Source organism: Urocitellus parryii, chromosome 7, assembly GCF_045843805.1.
Source record: "Urocitellus parryii isolate mUroPar1 chromosome 7, mUroPar1.hap1, whole genome shotgun sequence".
In the NCBI taxonomy this organism is placed as follows: Eukaryota; Metazoa; Chordata; class Mammalia; order Rodentia; family Sciuridae; genus Urocitellus; species Urocitellus parryii.
The window spans coordinates 140,505,470-140,526,110 of NC_135537.1; the positions used below are offsets into that span (position 1 = coordinate 140,505,470).

The 20,641-nt window shown below is 35.5% G+C and overlaps 1 protein-coding gene and 1 long non-coding RNA gene across 10 annotated transcripts in view; one reads left to right on the forward strand and one right to left on the reverse strand.

The window, feature by feature from the left end:
* Positions 1-20,641, forward strand: part of Ssh2 (slingshot protein phosphatase 2) — a 254,003-nt gene that overhangs the window by 187,794 nt on the left and 45,568 nt on the right. For 5 of the 8 annotated variants that reach the window (XM_026388906.2, XM_026388908.2, XM_026388909.2 and 2 more), the window contains 4 exons: positions 9,621-9,742; positions 14,890-14,958; positions 15,671-15,736; positions 18,139-18,333. In XM_026388906.2, coding sequence (XP_026244691.2) covers positions 9,621-9,742; positions 14,890-14,958; positions 15,671-15,736; positions 18,139-18,333 — 452 coding nt within the window. Of the gene's footprint in view, positions 1-9,620; positions 9,743-14,889; positions 14,959-15,403; positions 15,556-15,670; positions 15,737-18,138; positions 18,334-20,641 lie in introns of those variants that run through there. The other 3 variants (XM_077800947.1, XM_077800948.1, XM_026388911.2) reach the window with 2 other exon arrangements.
* LOC113182825 (uncharacterized) overlaps positions 1-20,641 on the reverse strand; it is a 122,724-nt gene that overhangs the window by 96,247 nt on the left and 5,836 nt on the right. For both annotated transcript variants that reach the window (XR_013343973.1, XR_003300794.2), the window contains exon 2: positions 16,241-16,298. This is a non-coding gene — a long non-coding RNA (uncharacterized LOC113182825). The remainder of the gene's footprint in view (positions 1-16,240; positions 16,299-20,641) is intronic.

Genomic DNA, 20,641 nt, shown 5'->3' on the forward strand with positions numbered 1-20,641 from the left:
TGATTGTATATCCTCTTCTGAGAAGTGTCTGTTCAGGTCCTTGGCCCATTTATTGATTGGATTATTATTATTTTTGTGTGTGTGTGCTTGTCTTGTTGAGCTCCTTATTTACCCTAGAGATTAGAGCTCTATCTGATGTGTGAGGGGTAAAAATTTGTTCCCAGGATGTAGGCTTCCTGTTCACCTCACAGATTCTTTCTTTGCTGAGAAAAAAACTTTTAAATTTGAATCCATCCCGTTTGTTGATTCTTGGTTTTAATTCTTGTGCTATAGGAGTCTTATTAAGGAAGTTGGGGCCTAGCCCCACAGATGAAGATTAAGGCCTACTTTTTCTTCTGTTAGACGCAGAGTTTCTGGTTTAATTCCTAGATCCTTGATCCATTGTGAGTTAATTTTTGTGCATTGTGAAAGATGGAGATTTAATTTCATTTTGTTGCATATGGATTTCCAGTTTTCCTAGCACCATTTGTTGAAGATGCTATCCTTTCTCCAGTGCATGGGTTTGGCACCTTTGTTTAATTAAGATAGTTGTATATTTGTGGGTTAGTCTCTGTGTCCTCTATTCTGTACCATTGGTCTACCAGCCTGTTTTGGTGCCAGAATCATGCTGTTTTTGTTACTACTGCTTTGTAGTATAGTTTAAGGTCTGGTATAGCGATACCACCTGTTTCACTTTTCCTGCTTAGAATTGCTTTAGCTATTCTGGGTATCTTATTTTTCCAGATGAATTTATGATTGCTTTTTCTATTTCTATGAGGAATGCCATTGGGATTTTGATTGGAATTGCATTCAATCTGTATAGTGCTTTTGGTAGTATGGTCATTTTAATAATATTCTGCCTATCCATGAGCAAGGTAGATCTTACCATCTTCTAAGGTCTTTTTCTATTTCTCTCTTTAGGGTTCTGTAGTTTTGATTGTATAGATCTTTCACGTCTTTTGTTAAGTTGATTCCCAAGTTTTTGTTGTTGTTGTTGTTGGTTTTTTTTTTGTTTTTTGTTTTTTTGTGTTTTTTTAGTATATTGTGAATGGGGTAGTTTTCCTCAGTTCCTTTTTAGAGAATTTGTCACTGAAATGCCTTTGATTTATGGGTGTTGATTTTATATCCTGCCACTTTGCTGAATTCACTTACTAGTTCTAGAAGTTTTCTAGTGGAGTTTTTTGGTATTCTAGGGCCAGCCTATTTTATTTATTTATTTGAGACACCTATGCTTAGAACCTCACTAAGTTGCTGAGGCTAGGTTTAACTTGTGATCCTACTGCCTTAGCCTCCCAAGTTGCTGGGATTGTAGTCATGCACCACCACACCCAGCTAGTGTGGATTCTTAGTTTACCATAATCTCCACATGACTCAAAGTCAACTGTTAACGCTTGTCATCATTTTTGAAGTTAGTTTTTTTTTATAGTACTGCCTTTAATAAAAGTAGAAAAACAAAAATGGATTGAGTATGTTTCTTTGTGGAAATTAAAAAGTATTTCTACCCATTTAATGCTGACATGGCTTACTTAACTCATTTACATATACTTAACCCCTAGATTACTAACTAGAGGTAATACCTTTTCTTTTCAGTAAGTGGTTGTGAAATGTTACTGGTTTTTCAGCCAAGGAATGACATGAGGCAGCTACAGTATTTAAGAAGCTAATACAGCTTAAAGAGGAAGCCAGGCATGTGTTGCATGCCTGAATCACAGCGACTCAAGAGACTGAGGCAGGAGGATCTCAAGTTTAAGGCCAGCCTCAACAATTTAGTAAAAAAAAGTAATTTAGTGAGACCCTGTTGTAAAATAAAAGATAAAAAAGGGCTGGAATGTGGCTCAGTGATAGGATGCTTGCCTAGCATGTACAAAGCCATGGGTTCCATTCCCAGAACCATCTCCTGCAAAGAAAAAAAAAAAAAAGAATGAAAGGAAAGAAATTGACTAAGGGCCATAGACAGATTAAGTTCAAATAGTTGATCTCTGCTTTCTGTTTAGGAAGAGAGATAATGAATAGAATATAAGCTTGGTTGTGTAAAGTTGATCATCAGGCCTCTGAACTCTGTGGTAATCATTGATTTCTTTATTTACTTAATAATTCTGTGTTTAAATTTTGTCATCCTTTCATGTTTTCTCTTGTATGCTGCTTCTACTTGCCTTTGTTATTTTTTAGAATCCAGGGCCTCCTGTATGTTAAATGTGCACTTTTTCTTTCACATCTGCTGAATCTAGGGATCCACAACAGACTTTTGCTTTTTTTGTTTTCTTTTGTTTTGTTTGGTCCTGGGGATTGAACATAGGGCCTTGCACATATGAGGTAAGCACTGTAACACTAAGCTACATTCCTAGCCCTCTTTATTTTGTATTTTAAGACAAGGTCTCACTAAGTTGCCCAGGCTGACCTCAAAATTGCCTTCCTCCTGCCTTAACCTCCTTAATAACTGGGATTACAAGTGTGCACCACCATGACCAACTACTGCCTTCTTTTTTACATGGCTAGAAATTCCATTTAAGAAATTTAATTTGAAATTTCAAGGAATCCTTTCATAATTATTTTATATACTGTTTAATTATTTTATTTTGTTGAAAATTTTATATCCTAATCCAAAAGTAGCATTATACATAAATATAAATCTCATCTGCATTTCTTTCATCTGTGTGTGTGTTGATGGGGATCAATCCCAGGACCTCATATGTGTCAAGCAAGCACTATACCACTGTGCTACACCTCAGCCTTTGTCTGTGCTTCTTAATATACTTTCTCAAACAATTATTTAAAAGTAAACAAGAAGGACTGGGTATACTGATAATATGCTTGTAATCTCAATGACTAAGAAGCCAAGGCAGGAGAATCTCAAGTTTAAGGTCTTGGCAACTTAGCAAGACCCCATCTCAAAATTTAAAAAAGCAATAAGGATTAGGATTGTAGCTCAGTGGTAAAGTGTCCATATTTGATGTCCAGTACTTCAAAAACAAAATAAATAAATAAATAAATAAAATAACTGAGTGAGATTGGGGGAAAGCGGGTACAGCACCTTTTCTTTTCTTTTTCTTTTTCTTTTTTGTCCTGGGGATTGAATTCAGGGACACTTAAACACTGAACTACATTCCAAGCCCTTTTTATTTTTTACTTGAGACAGGGCCTTGCTAAATTGCTGAGGCTGGCCTCAAACTTGCAATTATGCTGCCTCAGCCTCTCAAGTCATTAGGATTACAGGCATATATGCCACCATGCCCAGAGAGGGTGCAGCTCTTACAACATTAATATTCTAAAGCAGTGATTCTCAAACTTTAAAATAGATCAGAATCACCTAGAAAGCTTTCTTAAAACACCAATTGCTGGTTCTACTCCCAGCATTTGGTTAGAAGAAGATAGTAATAATCCATATTTTTAGCAAGTTTCCAAATGGTGCTGATGCTGCTGGTCCAGAAATCACACTTTTGAGTACAACTCAACTAAAACCAATAGCAGTAGTCCCTTGCATACACAGGATACTAAGTAGATACTTGCTGATAGCCTCCAAATATTGGATGGTTTGATAAAGCTAAAGCTGGGGTCTTATCATCACTCATTTTATCTTTTTCTTATTGAGAACTTTTTGAACTTTGGTTTACACCTCTAAATAGTAAAATAATTTAACCACAGAGACTTGGGAGAGCATGAAGGATGCGGTCAGTAAGACATAGTTGACAATTAAATCTTCTCTTTTCCTACTAAAATATACAGCTGCAACTGCCTTACATTTATAAAATATAAACTCAGAAAATGTAACTGCCTCTAAATTAATTCAGAATTCAAATGACAAGCCATTTTACAGTTGTTTTGAATTGTTACAAACACATAGTCATTATGTTTCAGATTATTGAGTGAGTCATCTTCAAGAAAATGAGAGAGTGCATTGTATTATTTTGAACAAATTAGCACTTTTCTAACTGAAAGGAGCATTTGTAGACTTAAAGCAAAGGCTTTTGTTTTGAGTTAAATTTAGAATGTTGAAACTCTTATCTCAGGGCTTGTGCATAAGGTTAAAAGTTTGATAGTCAACTGAAAGTCCTGCCTTTACTATTATTTTGTAAATAACCCTACCAAATCCCACATTTTTCTTAAGCACTGAAATAAGATAAAACCAATATTTTCTTCCTGGGAAGCTTTGTGTTCCAAATACAGGTATTGAGCACTAACTTTAGTACTTAGGAAAACTGTAGCTGGTAAAATAAGGAAGTCTCTTTATAGTACTCTTACACATTATCAAAGATGCTAGGCAAGTGCTCTGCCACTGAGCCAGCCTTATCCAGCCCCTGAATTGATTTTTTTCTAAGAATATAATGTGGTTTTTTGTTGTTGTTATTGATTTTCCCCTAAATCAAATCATTCAAAAAGATGTAAAGATGAAATCACCATGTCCTGAAAAAATAACAAAAAACATATATTCTGGGAAAATCATTCTTAGCAATTTGGATAAGTATCCTTCAAGATTTTTTTGTTTGGTTTTGGTTTTGGTTTTTGATAATACTGGGGATTGAACCACTGAGCTACATCCCCAGCCCTTTTTAATTTTTATTTTGATACAAGGTCTCACTAAGTTGCTGAGGATGATCTCGAATTTAAGATCCTCATGCTTCAGCCTCCCTAGTAGCTGGAATTATAGGTGTGGGCCAACATGCCCAGCTTCCTTTCAGTCTTTTTTTGATCTTTTTTAATGAAAGGGGCGGAGAGAGAGCACAATAAGTGAACATGCAAGGGAGCACATTGCTGGTTTTTGTTTGTGATACTGAGGACCAAACCCAGGGCCACTCTACCACTGAGCTGCATCCTCAACCCTTTATATTTTGGTATGAAGTCTTGCTAAATTGCCCGGGCTGACCTTGAATTTTTGATCCTGCTGCCTCAGCCTCCCAAGTCTCTGGGATTACAGGCATGTGCCACCTCACCCAGTGCTATTTGGTCTTGGGATTTTTGTTTGGTTTGGTTTTGGTTTTAGTTTTAAATACAAAAATAAGATAAATACTATTTTCTAACCTGCTTTTTTCTTTATTCACAGTTTGTCATGAATATCTTTCCGTATCAGTGAATAAATTATGGAAGTGGTGGTTTGGTGGTGCTCAACATTGAACATAGGACCTTGTGCATGCTAGGCAAATGCATTACCACTGAGCCACACCCCTAGCTCTTAAATCATGGCTTTTAATGACTACACAAAATATTATTTATGGATTATTTTTTAATTTAAGAAACCTAGAGACTTCCTCAAATTCTAACCTATTTCTTTTTAAGACAGTATTGTTTAATTTATTTGGGTCATATCTGAAGTCTATTTTAATCTTAGCTATTGACTTTGTTTTGCTCTTTTGGCTAGAACTTAATATTTACATACTTTTGAAACCTTTCTCTCTGATGAATTGGGTGAGTTGCCTGTCTAGACATTGGGTCTTCATAATGTGGCTTCATTAAAGATAAACATTGCATGCAGGGGCATGATGTAAGACTCTTGGTGAAAAGAAATTAAAGGCAAAGGTGCAGTGTAAGCCCAAGAAAGACTATTTCTGGGTATTAGATAATACTAATGAGATAAACTCTTGGACCAGGTGGACTCTAAACTGCTTATACTTAGCTTAATAAAAATTAAATACTTTAATAAAAATTAAATACTAAGGGAAGTTTTAACATTATATGAATGATGAGCTTTAAAAATAGATTGGGTGCTCATCTTTAGGAATAAGTAGGGGCAGGAGATAACTTCTCAGACTTACTTCAGTCCTAATATTGCTGGATTAGTTCACTGAAACTTGGAATTGGAATTTCAAAGTTAGGCAATAAATGAACTTTCTTTCTCAATTGTGCTATTGCTGTCATATTTTAAAATAAGGGATAATTGTTTGGTTTGGAAAATTAGAAAGGATTTTAGTATTCTTTTCAATGAGAATTTTATTTTGTTAATTAAATGCATCTCATTTGTCTTATCCCTGTCATTTTATTTCTAAGTACTAGGGACTGAAGAAACATTGTAAATGCTGAAATTTTCAGTAGTAGGATATTATATACAAACTGCCACTTTAAAGTACATTTCTCTGATTGACTTGATAAATTAGATTTTTTTTCACTAATCTCCCCAACAAAGGGGAGGTTTAAAGTTTCTTTCGGAAACCTTAAACAGTGTGGAAGGGGGCATATTAGATGTTTCTTTATGCTTTTGGCCCATAGAATTTTATTTAATTCTTCAACCTAGTATCTTGAAGCTTAAAAGAAAATTTTAAAGTGTCATTCTAACCTGTGACATTTTAGAGTTTGTTGTTTTTGTTTGTTTTTTGAATATTTCATCTCAATTCTTTGACTTAGGATTAATGTCATGACTTCTGACCTCCTAAAGTTTCACTTCTTTTTAGTAAAAATTTATTAACTATATATTACAGCATTTATAATGTTTCTTTAGATATTATTAGAGGCCTGTGATCAGATTCCAAGAATGCTCAGGTGCTGTTCTTCCACATAAGATATTTAAAATTGAATGGATCTAAGATGTGCCTGTAATTCAAGCATAAAGTCAGTGTGAGATGGCTAGGTCCTTTCCTGTGATGTTTTAGGTTTTCTGTTATAATTAGATTAAGCAACAGAGAGTCAAACATTTGAAATGGCACTTAATTGAGCGCAGTGATACACACCTATAATCTCAGTGGCTCGGGAGGCTGAGACAGGAGGGTTGTGAGTTCAAAGCCAGCCTCAGCAAAAAGCGAGGTGCTAAGCAACTCAGTGAGACCCTGTCCCTAAATAAAATACAAAAATAGAGCTGAGGATGTGTCTTTGTGGTACCCCTGAGTTCAATCCCCAGTAACCTCCAGCCCCTCAAAAAACATTTGAAATGGCACTTGATATTAGAAGTAAAAAAATAAATAACTTAGCGTAGTGGTGCATGCCTGTAATCCCAGAGACTCAGGAGGCTGAGGCAGGAGGATCACAAGTTTGAGGCCCTCAGTAGTAAAGCACCCCTGGGTTCAGTCCCCCCATACTGTAAGACAGATAGATAGACAGATATAAATACTTTTTAATAAGAGACAGCTATTGTTTGTACTGTATATCTCTTACCAAAAAACTCTTGCTTCTCTACTTAACCTGATACCTTACTTTATATGTAATATTTATGAAGATTATTTTTTTCCTTTTATCAGCTTTGACTTGGCCAATCAATTGCCACTAATTGATATAGTAACTGTAGATAATTTGTCAGAAACACAGTTCATTTGTTCCCATGCCATTTGTATTTGAGTCTTGCCAGAAATTCTTAGAGCCTTGACAGAGAATAAAAGAGCCACTAACACATGCAAAAAACTGAACAGTTAGCTCAGAGCTTGCCAAGGCATGCCCAAGGTTAAATATATAACAATATCTGAAGTCTTGTTTATAAGAAATTCTAGTTTACCTGTACCAGGTTTTCTGGTTAATTTAACATGTTTTAGAGTGTTTCTACAGTCAGTCAGTGCTGAGTGCCACTGCTATTATAGCTCTGTGTGTTTACTGCTCCTCCCATTATTTCAACCAACTGGATCTAGATCTTAGTCCATTTAAATTTTAGTTTCTCTTAGCTTCTCATGAGTTAATTTGGTTTTGAATGCTCTATTCATCATGCAGCATAAAGTCAGCAGTACAGTTGTCTTCTACACTTGGCATCAGAGTAATGAGCCTTACATTCTTATTATATCAGCTTTTATTAGAAATAGGCCTTAATGTGGCCACTTATGCTGCTTGTACTTCCCTAACTTTTCCTAGGAATATCAGAATAGAGACACAAAGATAGCCAGGGGAGTCTCACCTCTGCCTTGCTAAATAGGTCACTTGAGCTGTGTAGTTATGGGTTTTTCTCTTTGCCTGACCTTAGAATAGTGACCTAGTTAAGGAGAAAGACTCTAAGAAGAGCAGTACTAAAAGAATTCCAATAGAAATTTCTGTCGAATTTTTAACAACTACCTCGAGCCAACTAATGGATCAGAACTTACTGTTTCTCTTCTGAAAAGAGGTACAGGGGCTTATACAGGGGAAATGGCTTTCAGAGTATATTTTCCTTGCTTCAAATGATCTGTATTACTACCACTACTATTACTACTATTAACAACAGATAACAAAAAGAGTAGAATGACTCATTACGTGAGGGAAGAGAATACATCTCTCTTTTCCATCATTAATTCTTCAGCCCTTGAACTGTTGTATACACAATGTGTGTATTGTAAATATTTCAAATGAGTGTTGCCTAGAAGACATTTTCCTTTTTTTTTTTTTTTTTTTTTTTTTTGGAGAGGAAGAACTGGGGATTAAACCCCAGGGTACTTTACTACTGACCTACATCCCCAGTCCTTTTTATTTTTTATTTTTTTAATTTTAAGACAGGGTCTCACTAATTTGCTGAAGCTGGCTTTGAACTTGAAATCATCCTGCCTCAGCCTCCTGAGTCTCTGGGATTACAAGCATGTGCTACCATGTCTGGCTTTTACCTTATTTTTTAAGGTTTATTCAGTATTTTTTTGAACATCTTATTAAGAAAATTTCCAAACATATCAAAGTAGAAATCATATCTTTATGTACTCAGTACTCAGCTTTAAAAATTCGGCCAACATTTTGCCTGAATTCTTTCATCTATCTCCTCACCCTTTTTCTTTCTTTTCTCATCAGAACATTTTAAAGTAAAGCTCAGACACTGTCATTTCATTGCAGATACTCAACTATAAAGGTATAGTAACCACAGTACCATCATTACACCAACAGTAAATCCTAATTTCATCTAAGATCCTGTCTATTCACATTTTTTGGAAGCCCCTTTAAAAAATAAGCAAAGAGCCAAGCCAGGCACGGTGGCTCACACCTGTAATCCCAGCAATTGGGGAGACTGAGGCAGGGGGGTCTCAAGTTCAAAACCAGCCTCAGCAACTTAGTGAGGCCCTAAGCAACTTAGTGAGGCCCTACTCAGCGAGACCCTGTCTGTAAATAAAATACAAAAAAGGGCTGGGGATCAGGGATCAGGCTCAGTGATTAAGTGCTCTTGGGTTCAATCCCTGATGCCAAAAAATAAAAAACTAAAAAGTGATGAAAACTTTTGATGAAAAATAATTTGAGAAGCTTCTGAAAAAGGAATCTCCTTTAATTACTATTGAAACTAAAGAAGAATATCTTGTACTTTATAAATGTGCAAAACTTTAATAAAGCATAGTAAGTAACCCCTTGGATAATGCTAGTAGTTTGCTTCATATTATAATTATTTGTAGAAATTACATCTATGAGACCAGTATTCACATTCATATTCCTCATTCTCCCCTCTTCCATCTTTTGAACATTTCTCTGGCAACTATTATTATATATTATACTAATAGCAGAAATTTATTGATCTCTTGCTATATGCCAGGCACTATGCTTTACATGCATTATTTTGTAAGATTCTTGAAACAACCTAATAGGTAAGTATTATTATATCTCCCTCCAATTAATTTAGCAACTTACCAAAGGTTTTATGACTATCATGAGTTGAGATTTGAATTAGGTCTCCTAACTAGTTGTTCTGCTGCCTCCCTTAGTATGCTTTAAGATGCTGATGCAGAAGAGTTAAATGATCTAAAATTTCCTCTTCTAAATCTCATATTTTTTTGTCATCTATTAACCACCAGGCTGTAAGACTGGAAAGTACTTACCAGAATCGAACACGCTATATGGTAGTAGTTTCAACTAATGGTAGACAAGATACTGAAGAAAGCATCGTCCTAGGAATGGATTTTTCTTCTAATGACAGGTATGGTACCACAAAAAAAGGGGATGTGAAAACCTCCTTTTAAAATAACCTGTTCCTGTACTCCCCCCACTCCCCCCCCCCTTGGTATAGGGATTGAACCCAGAGATGCTTAACCACTGAACTACATCTCCAGTCCTTTTTATTTTTTATTTTGAGACAGGGTCTCACTAAGTTATTGAGTCTGACTTTGAACTTTCAATCCTCCTGCCTCAGCCTCCCAAATCGCTGGGATTACAGGTGTATACCACCCGCCACAGGCTCTCTAGTTACCTTTTGAGCTATCACAAAAATAACTTGTGTAGCTCTTAAAGTTCAAGGCATAAAATAAAAGAATACGAAAGAATCTTAGCAAGTCTTGAGAGACAGGCATGTTTAGTGAATGTGTTTGGTTGTACATTTCTAATTTATCACTCATTCCTTACCTTTCTCTTATCTTTAAGTAGTAATGTTATAAAGCAAATGATTAAATTTATCTCTTCAAAAGAAAAGCTGCTTTTTCATGGCCATCTACTTTATTGTCGGAGAAACTGAAATTTTAACTTTATTTAATTATGTATCATCATTGTATTTTATTTTTTGTTTTTTTAAATAGCCACGTGTAGTTAATGGCAACTGTATTAGAAAGGACAAATCTAGAGAATAAAAACCAAAACTGAGATTCTAAAATCCTAATGAATGTAGACAAGGTAGGCTTTCTCACAGAAGAATAGTTACTGAAAGATCTTTTTTTTAGGTAACACCAAAAGTTAAAACTGCAGGACAAAGCTTCCTAAATGTGTTTGGTGATTGTAGGACACATGTCCTTTGTGGTAATGTAACAGAGATCATGGGTTGAAAGAGATCCAGTCTCATGAATTTATCCATGGTCTTAAATCTTACATTTAGCAAATTGTATGCCTCCCTTTTTCTTCTTCAAAGTTAAAAGAGAGAGAATGGTTTCTTAAACTCAAAGCAGAACCTTTTATAATAATCCAATAAGGCTGGGAATGGTGGTGCACACCTATAATCCCAGTGGCTCAGGAGTGGTCGAGTTCCCCTGAGTTCAATCCCCGGTATTCCCCCCAAAAAATAAATAATGCAACTTTGGAGTTAGCTGTACTTCACATTCTGTGACTAACATAGAACTTGGCTTTTTTGTGTCCATAAGATTTGAGGCTTTTTTATTTTCACACTTTTTTTCTGGAGGAACCTTGGGAAGATTGTGGAATGCAGCTGCTAAGCAGATCTCTATACACTCTGAGATAATAAGCTTCAGGAAATCCTGCCAGATGTCTCAAAGCATTGACTTCCTGGTTCAGGACTAGAATGGAACTGTAGAATAGCTAGGGGTGTGACCCAGGCTGGGGGAATTTAGCCACAAAGTGAGAAGAATAGAAGTGATTCCTATTGTCCTTATATTAAGGGGGGGTGGTGGAGGGAAATCACTAATTTCACAAACCAATGTTGAGCTTGTACATAGAAATCAACCTGAAAATGACTTGTTGATTCATAGGGATCACAAGTCTAGAATTGATAACATACACCATTTAACAGCATTTAATTGTATGCTTTGAATTTACATAGGCTTGTAAACACATTTAGGCTTTCTCCTGCAGTTTCAATTTCTGGTGTTACCTTAAATTTTTTTTCTTTATTATTATTATTATTTTTGGAGGGGGTATAGGGAATTGAACCCAGGGGCACTAAACCACTGAACCACATCCCCAGCCCCCTTTTTGTTTTTTAATTTGAGACACTAATTTTCTTTGAGCCTTGCTAAATTTCTGAGACTGGCCTTGAACTCCAATCCTCTTGTCTTAGCCTCTCAAGCTGCTGGGATTACAGGCATGCCCCACTGTACCCAGCCCTAATAGATGTTTAAGTAACTACTTTTCTGTAAGAGCGTTCACATTGTCTACATTCATTAGGATTTTAGGACCTCTGGTTTTGTTTTTTGTCTCTATAGATCTGTACTGTGAGCACTAACCATCTGTGGCTATTTAAATAAATAAAAAATAAAATAAGCATTGGGGTTGTAGCTCAGTGGTACAGAGCTTGCCTCTCACGTGTGAGACACTGGGTTCAATCCTCAGCACCATATAGAAATAAATAAAATAAAGATATTTGTCCATCTGTAACTCAAAACTGAAATGATATTACATAAATAAATAAAATTTCAGTTTCTGTGTCATAACTAGCCATATTTCAAGTACTCAATAGCCTTATCTAGCGGTTCCCATATGGGACAGTGCGTGTATAGAATGTTTGAATTATTTCAGAAAGTGCAGTTGGACAGTGCTGCACTATCTTATATTTCCTTTTGTTCAGGTGTCCCTGACCTTTCTCTTAGAAACCCCATGCAACAGGAGCTAGAGCTGCATGGATACTTCAATTGAGTCTTCCCCTAGAGAGAGAAGGCAGTAATTGCAGATTTTCCTGACCCCAAGTGTGACAATCAGATGTCTAGCAATTTCTTTCATTTTGTCCTAAACTTTTCAGAAAGAATGCTAAAGGAGGCCCAATAACTATTACTCAGTGAACCACATCTATCTGCTGTAATAGTCTTGCCTGAATTACATCTAACAATTTCCATTAACAAAAGGAAATTTTAGTTTGTAGAAGACAAAATGGGACATGAAAAGTTAGAAACTGATTTTCATTCTGTTTGATAAACTTGACATTATGAAATTCCCATACATCTTCTACTCAAGTGAACCTCTTATACAGTAAGAGAAATGCTGCCTACTTCAGAATTCTTGTGATCAGGTAATCAAATGTCATTTCTATCTTAATTGCTATTAAAGGAATTTGTATCATTTCATATCTTAGAACATCATAGGTTAATGTTTCAAAATTAGATTAAACCAAAATAGAACCCAGATTGTTTATAACAAGTATAAATAGTTCTTAAAATGTTTGTCACCGTTTCTTTAGCCCATCTTAAGTATTATCCTGTATTTTAAGTAATAAATTTTTAAAATATACATCATAACTTTGGTTTCTAAAGTATACCATGTGTATTTCAAGTTATAAACTAATAAAGCTTCTGCTGTCTAATTTTGGTTTTAAATCTTTGTATCCATAATATCTTGAAATGTTTGTTGAATGGGATGAGTATCTACTAAAATAAATAACTGTACTTTAGTGGAGAAAAATCTCATGAGACTCAGGTAAACTATGTAAATATACCAGGTGTGAGGCAGCTGTAGTGGTGCATGCCTATAATATCAAGCGATTTGGAAGGCTAAGGCAAGATGAATGCAAGTTTGAGTCCAGTCTCAGCTACTTAGCTGTCTCAAAAAGGAGATTTTTAAAAAGGGCTGAAATTGCTTGCCTCGCATGTGTGAGGCCCTGGGTCAGTCCCCAGCATTGCAAAATACATACACACACACACACACACACACACACACACACACACAACTAGTTGTGCCTAATTCAGACTTCTTCTTTCAGTTGTGTGGAAAAACTGCTACTTAATATTTTAAAAACAAAACACTCGAACCTGAATACCAGCTGAAAATATGATGTTGATTCCTACATATCATTGTTACTTGTCAAAAGGTTGACTGCTATTTGGTCACCAGCTCATAGGTCATACTCCTGGAGCTCCTGTAGTCACTTAATTTCTAGATTTGTCACTGGGCTTCATATTTATACTCCAAATTTGTTTTGTTGCTAGGAACCTAGCTAAGCACTCACTAAATAAAAAACAAAAAAACTATTTAAAAAGTAATCCCATTCTACCTTAGGAAACTATTTTCAAAACAAATTTTCATGTGCTCACTCATCTTCTCAACAAAAAGATATCTATTTCCTTCATGATAGCTGCACCTCTGGTGTTCAGACCAAGGGTTCCAATGCAGACAAGCTATTTCAGTCTTGATTTGACTGTCTTAAGCTCTAGAATCACTAATAGGATTTTGAGTAACAGGGCCAGCGAGTATAGCAAACAGCCCAGCTAGAGGCAAGCCTTCTTTAGCCATATAGTAATTCCAAAAATTTGACCTCAGTATTCTTCTGTTGTTTTTAAATCATTTACACAATGCTGTTCAATACCCTACTGTATCACTTTCAGATATAGTAGAGCATCTACCATAGATTCATATTCAACATTTGTCTAATAGGACAGTACGTTCACATGTATCGTATTACTTTACATGTTTTAAATCTTTAACTGTATAAAAGTTTAGTTTGTTACCTGCATTTAAAGATGAATAAGTTGAAGGCTGAAAGAGGTGAAACAACTTGTCAGAGGGAGTTATAATTTTGAAGGAGATCAAATCGAGGTATTTTGTCACAGTAGATACTTAGTAAGTAGAAATTATTGTGTTTTAGGTATTCTTGCTTGCATTTTTTGTTTATCTAATTTAATCTTAAAACAGTCAATGATGAAAGTATTTTTATCTCAGATTTACAGGTGAAGAGACTTGGACACAAAACAATAAAATCATTAGCCTGAGGTTATACAGTTAGTACCAGAGCCCATGCTCTTAACCACACTTCGTTGTTCACCTCCCACATTCAGTGTTCTTTCTACTACATCATGCTGCCTCTCTAGATATATTGGGAGGATTCAGGTACAGGAGCCTTTAAAAGAATAGAAAACTGTTGGGACAGTCTTGAGATAAAGTGACAAAAGTCTGGCATAGGTAACAGTTGTCCAGAGAAGGGATGGGATAGAGCACATAGTCAGTTGGGAATCCATGGCTTCCTATACCATTCACTTAAAGCCTGGTTTCCTTCTTGGACTAGGATGTAATTGAAATTGTGTTTTGATTATTTGTTTTTCAGTGTTCTGGATCAAACTCAGGGCCTCAACCTTGCTAGCTAGGCAAGCACTCTACCACTGAGCAACATCCCCAGGGCCCAAAATTCTAGGGCTATCCTTTTACCATTTTTGGCGTTTGCCCATGGTAGTTCAGTACACAGATACCAAGTACTATTTTATTTATTTAAGTTGTGTTATTTATTTTTTTCTAATTTGAACACAAATCTTTATTAACTACATTTTGATATGTAGAAATTTTAATAATAATATGATAGAAATTTTAACACTCGTGCCAAAATTTAGAGCTTAGGAGTTTATGTTTTGTGTTAAGACAGTTAATAAACAAAGATAGCTTCCCAAATAGCAGGAAATAATTTATGGACTGCTTCTTGTCTTGCAGTAGCACTTGTACCATGGGCTTAGTCCTGCCTCTCTGGAGTGACACCCTAATTCATTTGGATGGTGATGGGTAAGTACTTTCCCTTTTAATTTTCCTTCAGAAAGCCAAGAGGTAGGGTTCCATCTTAGTGAACTAGTCAACTCAGTGGAAGGCCCAGTATGCCTGACTAAACAAACATGTCAGTAGCTCAGTAGGTGCTTTTAAACTCCTGTTTTGTAAAGTGAAGTAAAAATACAACTTTCCAGTTTCTTACTTATTCCTACCATAGTCAGCCAGATAAAGAAGGAGTAGTTTATTGCTCACTCTTTAATCTGAGCTTGTAGGCTATTGCAATGCCCTCCCAGAGGGTATGTTCTGTTTCAAATAACCTCTTGCAGCCTCTGCCAGCTGTCAGCCTACAGTATAACTCTTTCCTGTGCCAGTTCCTTCCACTGACCCTTCCAACCCCCACCTTCTGGTGTTTTTAGAATGTGTCCCCAAGAGACTAAGATGTTTGCTCCAGTTTATAAAACCAGGGTCAGGTTTGCTAACAATCCAGAAGACTTCCAAATGGAAATATACAGAAGAAGAGTTTGACCATATCTACAACTGGGAAACTTTTAATTTCCTACCAGTTTATCGAAGCTTTTCAGTCAAGCCTTAGTTAACTTCTAAGTGATGTACTTGGTAATTCCTTCTATTAAACCAGCTATTGCTAGCCCAGAAAATAGGCTTGAAAACTCAAAACTGAACTAATTTACCCTTATTTGTGAATTTTTGTTTTGTTCTCTTTTGTCTTTAGTGGGTTCAGCGTGTCAACAGATAATAGAGTTCACATATTCAAACCTGTATCTGTGCAGGCAATGTGGTAAGATGACTTTTAATACCTCTACAAAAAGTGTTGTTTTTTTTTTAGCTATTCTATAAGTGTTTTAAAATATGTTATTAGAGTAGTACTTTGTGAGAAGTAATATTTGAAAGGTCCAATTTACTGTTAAAATGCTGTATGCTTTGTTTAGGATTTTTGTTATCGGTTTGGCCTTCACAGTTAAAGATGACCTAAAAGTGCAATTTTTAAATTGTCACAGTGGAAGGCCTTGAGCATTGGTCTACAAGTGAAATCTAGAGGTATTCTTAGGCTCTGGTGGAGACAGTGGATCAAATACAGCAGATTAGAACTGAGTTTTATAGGAACACATTGACTAAGTTACTTAGGAGTCTTAAGAGCCAAGTCTAGAACACCTTACTGCTATGTATTAGCTCCCTGGTACCAAAAATAAATAAATAGTGAGATAGGAACCATAAATGAGGTATTTTTAGGTATATTTTGGGAAGGACTACAAAGCAGTCTTAATTCAAGTAATAAACTTACATCAATTTTGATGTTCTGAAGTAGACTGACTGTTCCTCACTGTGTTAGCTTGTATTTCCTAGAGGAAGAAAACATTAATTATCCTGTATATCACACTAAACTGGCCCCTACCTTTGAATCTATATAATAAAACAAATTCTCTAAGAATTTGGCTTACTTTGAGTAATAGAACACATTTTTAAAGATTCTGCAACTTTATTTTTAAACCACAATCTTTAATAAAAATGGACTATTAAAAATTTTTAATTTATATAATATGGAATTGACAAGGATTTAAGGAATAGACAATCATATGCTATTGATAGGTTTTCCCAGTTTATTCTTCTTTCTGAAGAGTGATTTGCCAATGTGCCTTATCATTTTGCATGCCCTTTGACCTAGGAATTCTACTAAGAATTTACTCTGCAGTAATAACTATGGGTGTGTGCAAAGATTTATATAAGAATGATTGTTGATGTTCTAATAATAGCAAAAAAATAGAAAACAATTTAAATGAAAAATAAAGATCAGTTAATTTATGATACATATGTTATTGAATATTATGCAGCCATAGAAAATGATCTAACTTAAGAATATTGAGGGGTTGGAGTTGTGGCTCAGTGGTAGAGCACTTGCCTAGCATGCATGAGGCACTGGGTTTGATTCTTGGCACCACATAAAAATAAACAAATAAAATTAAGATATTGTGTCCACCTACAACTAAAAAAATATTTTTAAAAAAAGAATATTGATATGGAAAGATGTTGATAAAGGCTGTAAATTAAAGGATAAATGGTATGAAAAATAGATTAAAAGGCATTTTTAAGAAAAAGATGTAAACAGACTGACCACAGAGTTTTATATAACTGTCCTTTAGGAGAGAGACATTAATTTATAGCATTAAGACATTTTATTTGACAGATACTAATTGAGCTCCAGCAATGAGCTGAGCCTTCTTTTAGGTACTTCAAATACATCAATAAACAAAACATTGAAAGGTCTTTGTTCCTGTGTAACTAACTTTCTACCATTTCTGACATAAGCTCTTCCCAAGCATATAACCAAATAATACTTTTCAGTTTTGTTTACCCTTCATGGGAGTTCAGAATCAGAAGTCTCAGACTAACCAAAGCTCAGATCGAGCCAGGCCCAGCGGCATATGCCTATAATCCCAGCAGTTTTGGTGACTAAGGCAGGAGGTTCGAAAGTTCCAGCCCAGCCTCAGCAATTTAGTGAGGCCCTAAGCAATTAGCAAGACCTGTCTCAAACATAAAAAGGGCTAGGGATGTGACTCAGTGGTTAAGTGCCCCTGGGTTCAATCCCCAGTACCAAAAAAAAATAACCAAAACTGTTCTTAGAAGGTATTTCATGTGTATGAATAAATGATTTTTAAAAACTAGGAGACCAAATCACCATAAATGATAAAACTTCATTAAATAAGTACTTTCTGGATATTGAAGAGATGTCCTCATGGCTTAGGGACATCTATGTATATGATCTCTGTGGAGCCTCCAGGAACCATGGGGAAATGTATGCTGTTTTGTAATCTCTATGTCAAGAGGAAGAAATCTTTATGTAGTATTGTTGATATCTTTAGTTTTCTAGTAATACAGCCCCAGTGTGGTTCCAACTATATGATCATGAGCTCTATAGGTACCTAGATCTTTTTCACTAATGGATTGTTAGTCTCTTCCCCATCCCCAACGTTAAGGTTACATCATATCTTTTAGTAAATGTCTAAATAATATGGGCAATACCCATATCATCAGGATTAGAGGATCTTGAATTCCAGGGAGTAGATTCTCCAGAGGTCAAATGCTATAGAATTTAAAAATCAGAAGACTTTGAGATATACATGGGTTATTGGCCTTTTAGTACCCCACCATTCTGTGGTGCTCATTTCCCAGTGTATCTTTCAGGTCTGCTCTACAGAGTTTACACAAGGCTTGTGAAGTAGCCAGAATGCATAACTACTACCCAGGCAGCCTTTTTCTCACCTGGGTAAGTTATTACGAGAGCCATATCAACTCGGATCAATCCTCAGTCAATGAATGGAATGCTATGCAGGATGTGCAGTCCCATCGGCCTGACTCTCCAGCTCTCTTCACAGACATGTAAGTAGCTTGCTGAGAGTTGGGAAGGTCCTCTCTGTTCTGTGCTAGGCAGCATGTTCCTCCCTGATTTCTTATCTTTAGGATTCAATCTTATCCACTTTTATTAGACACTATCTACATCACATCTCTGCCACACTCATCAACCCTGTCAATTCTGCTGCCTGCAAAGGCATGAAGAATTTCACACCTGAGTACAGTGGAGGCTCCACAATCAAGAATTGCAATACCATCAAATCGATTATTCAGATTCTACTAATTTGAAATCTGAGTTTAAAGGAGTTAGGCTGAAGTTTGTATTTGCTTTGTCTGTGAAAGGAATACTAGGTAAGCAAATTAATGGCAAGAAACTTAGATGTTTGTCATACTTAACAAGATGTTTCCAATCAATTTGAAAGAATACATAGGTTCTAAGCTGATTTTGAACTTATTACTGTTTAAAAATTTTTTAGAACATCCTATCAGTCCACCACTGCCTTAAGTCCTTGTCAGTGAGATTTTATTAAATCTCCCTGGTGCACTGTGAGTTGGATGAAGGCCTAAGGTGGAGCTGATGTTTATTTCCTTTTTAGGTTTATGTGTTGAAACTTCTGTGACTATTTTGGAAATTTTTTTTACACTTAGTTCCTGCTTTGGAAATTAAGTAGGGTGTTTATTTTTCTCTGAATTGGTCTTTCTGCACTTACAAGGTATTCTACAGCTTAAAAGAAAAGTAGTTACATACTATCTGACGTTACAGTCAGGATTTATCTTAAGATTCCTAAAGTCTTGCCAAAACAGTTCGTGATTTTTAAGAAAAAAAAAAAATGAGGTCAATGCAGATAATAGTCTAATAAATAACTTTTATTAGAAAAGGTGAAATATCCAAGATTTGTATGCAAGAAACAGTCAAAAAAGCACTAGAGGGGCTAGAGTTGTGGCTCAGTGGTAGATCGCTTGCTTAGCATGTGTGAGGCACTGGGTTCGAGTCTCAGCACCTCATACAAATAAATAAATAAAATAAAGGTCCATCAACATCTAAAAAAAAAATATTATAAGGGCTGGGGATGTGGCTCAAGTGGTAACGCGCTCACCTAGCATGCGTGAGGCACTGGGTTCAATTCTCAGCACCACATAAAAACAAAGTAAAGATATTGTGTCCACCTAACACTAAAAAATAAATATTAAAAAATATATATAAAAAAAGAAAGTCATTGTTTTTTAAACTATATATATGTGTGTGTGTGTATATATATATATATTTTTTTTTTTTTTTAAAGAAAGCACTAGAATCTTTTTTGCACAGGGTGTTGTTGGCACTAGACTCTACTTTTCAATGACCTTAACCCTTTTAGTATTTTATAATAATATTATTCATAAAAATATTATTCATGATTTCACGCTTACAGCTGGTTAATGTGTTTCAGAGGAATGTTTCATCTAGCTCAGGGAAGTGCATTCTAAACCATACTTGCATGAGAAAAAGAAAACCTGTTCACATTTTTTTCTGATTTTTGAAAAAGAAGATTTTGAGACTATAGCATAAAAATAAGCGTGAAAAGGAAAGAAAAGAAAATTACTCATAAAGTATATAGAGTATAATCCCAATTTTAAGGTATATTTCACCAATAAATGACTACATATTCACAGAAAAAAATACATGGAAACTATAGGTCAAAGTATTATTACTGATAGAGGAATTTTTAGGTTTTTTTTACTTTCTTTGTATTTTTAAATATTTCCCCAATTTTTTCCATTGAAATCAATGAAGAGAAATATGTGTTGTAATGCTTTTTTTATCCCACCCTCCTTCCTAAAGTGATGAGAAAAGCCTATAAAATGCTGAGAACCAGGTGCAGGAGCACACGCCTATAATCCCCATGACCCTCCAGAGGCTGAGGCAGGAGGATTACAAATTCAAGACCTGCTGCAGTTGAGTAAGACGCTGCCTCAAAAATAAATGAACAAATAAAAAGGGCTGGGATGTAGCCCAGTAGAGTGCCCCTGTGTTCAATCCCAAGTACTGGAGGGCAGAATGGGGAACAAAGCTGAGAATATAAGAATATGTGCTAAAATTGACTAAAGTGCTGTACTGTGAATAGTTTTATATTTAAATCCAAGGAAGTGGGAGAAGAAGAAAATATACATGCATGGTATTCCCATTGTACATCTAATTTTATGCCAAGCCCTTTATATATGGTATCTCATTTAATTCTCATAAAACTCTATCAGGAGACAGATATTATTAGTGTCCTTATTTTATAGAAAAGGTAACAGGCTCAGGGAAAAGAGGGAACTTGTTCAGTTTTACATCAGCAATTAAGTAGAAGGG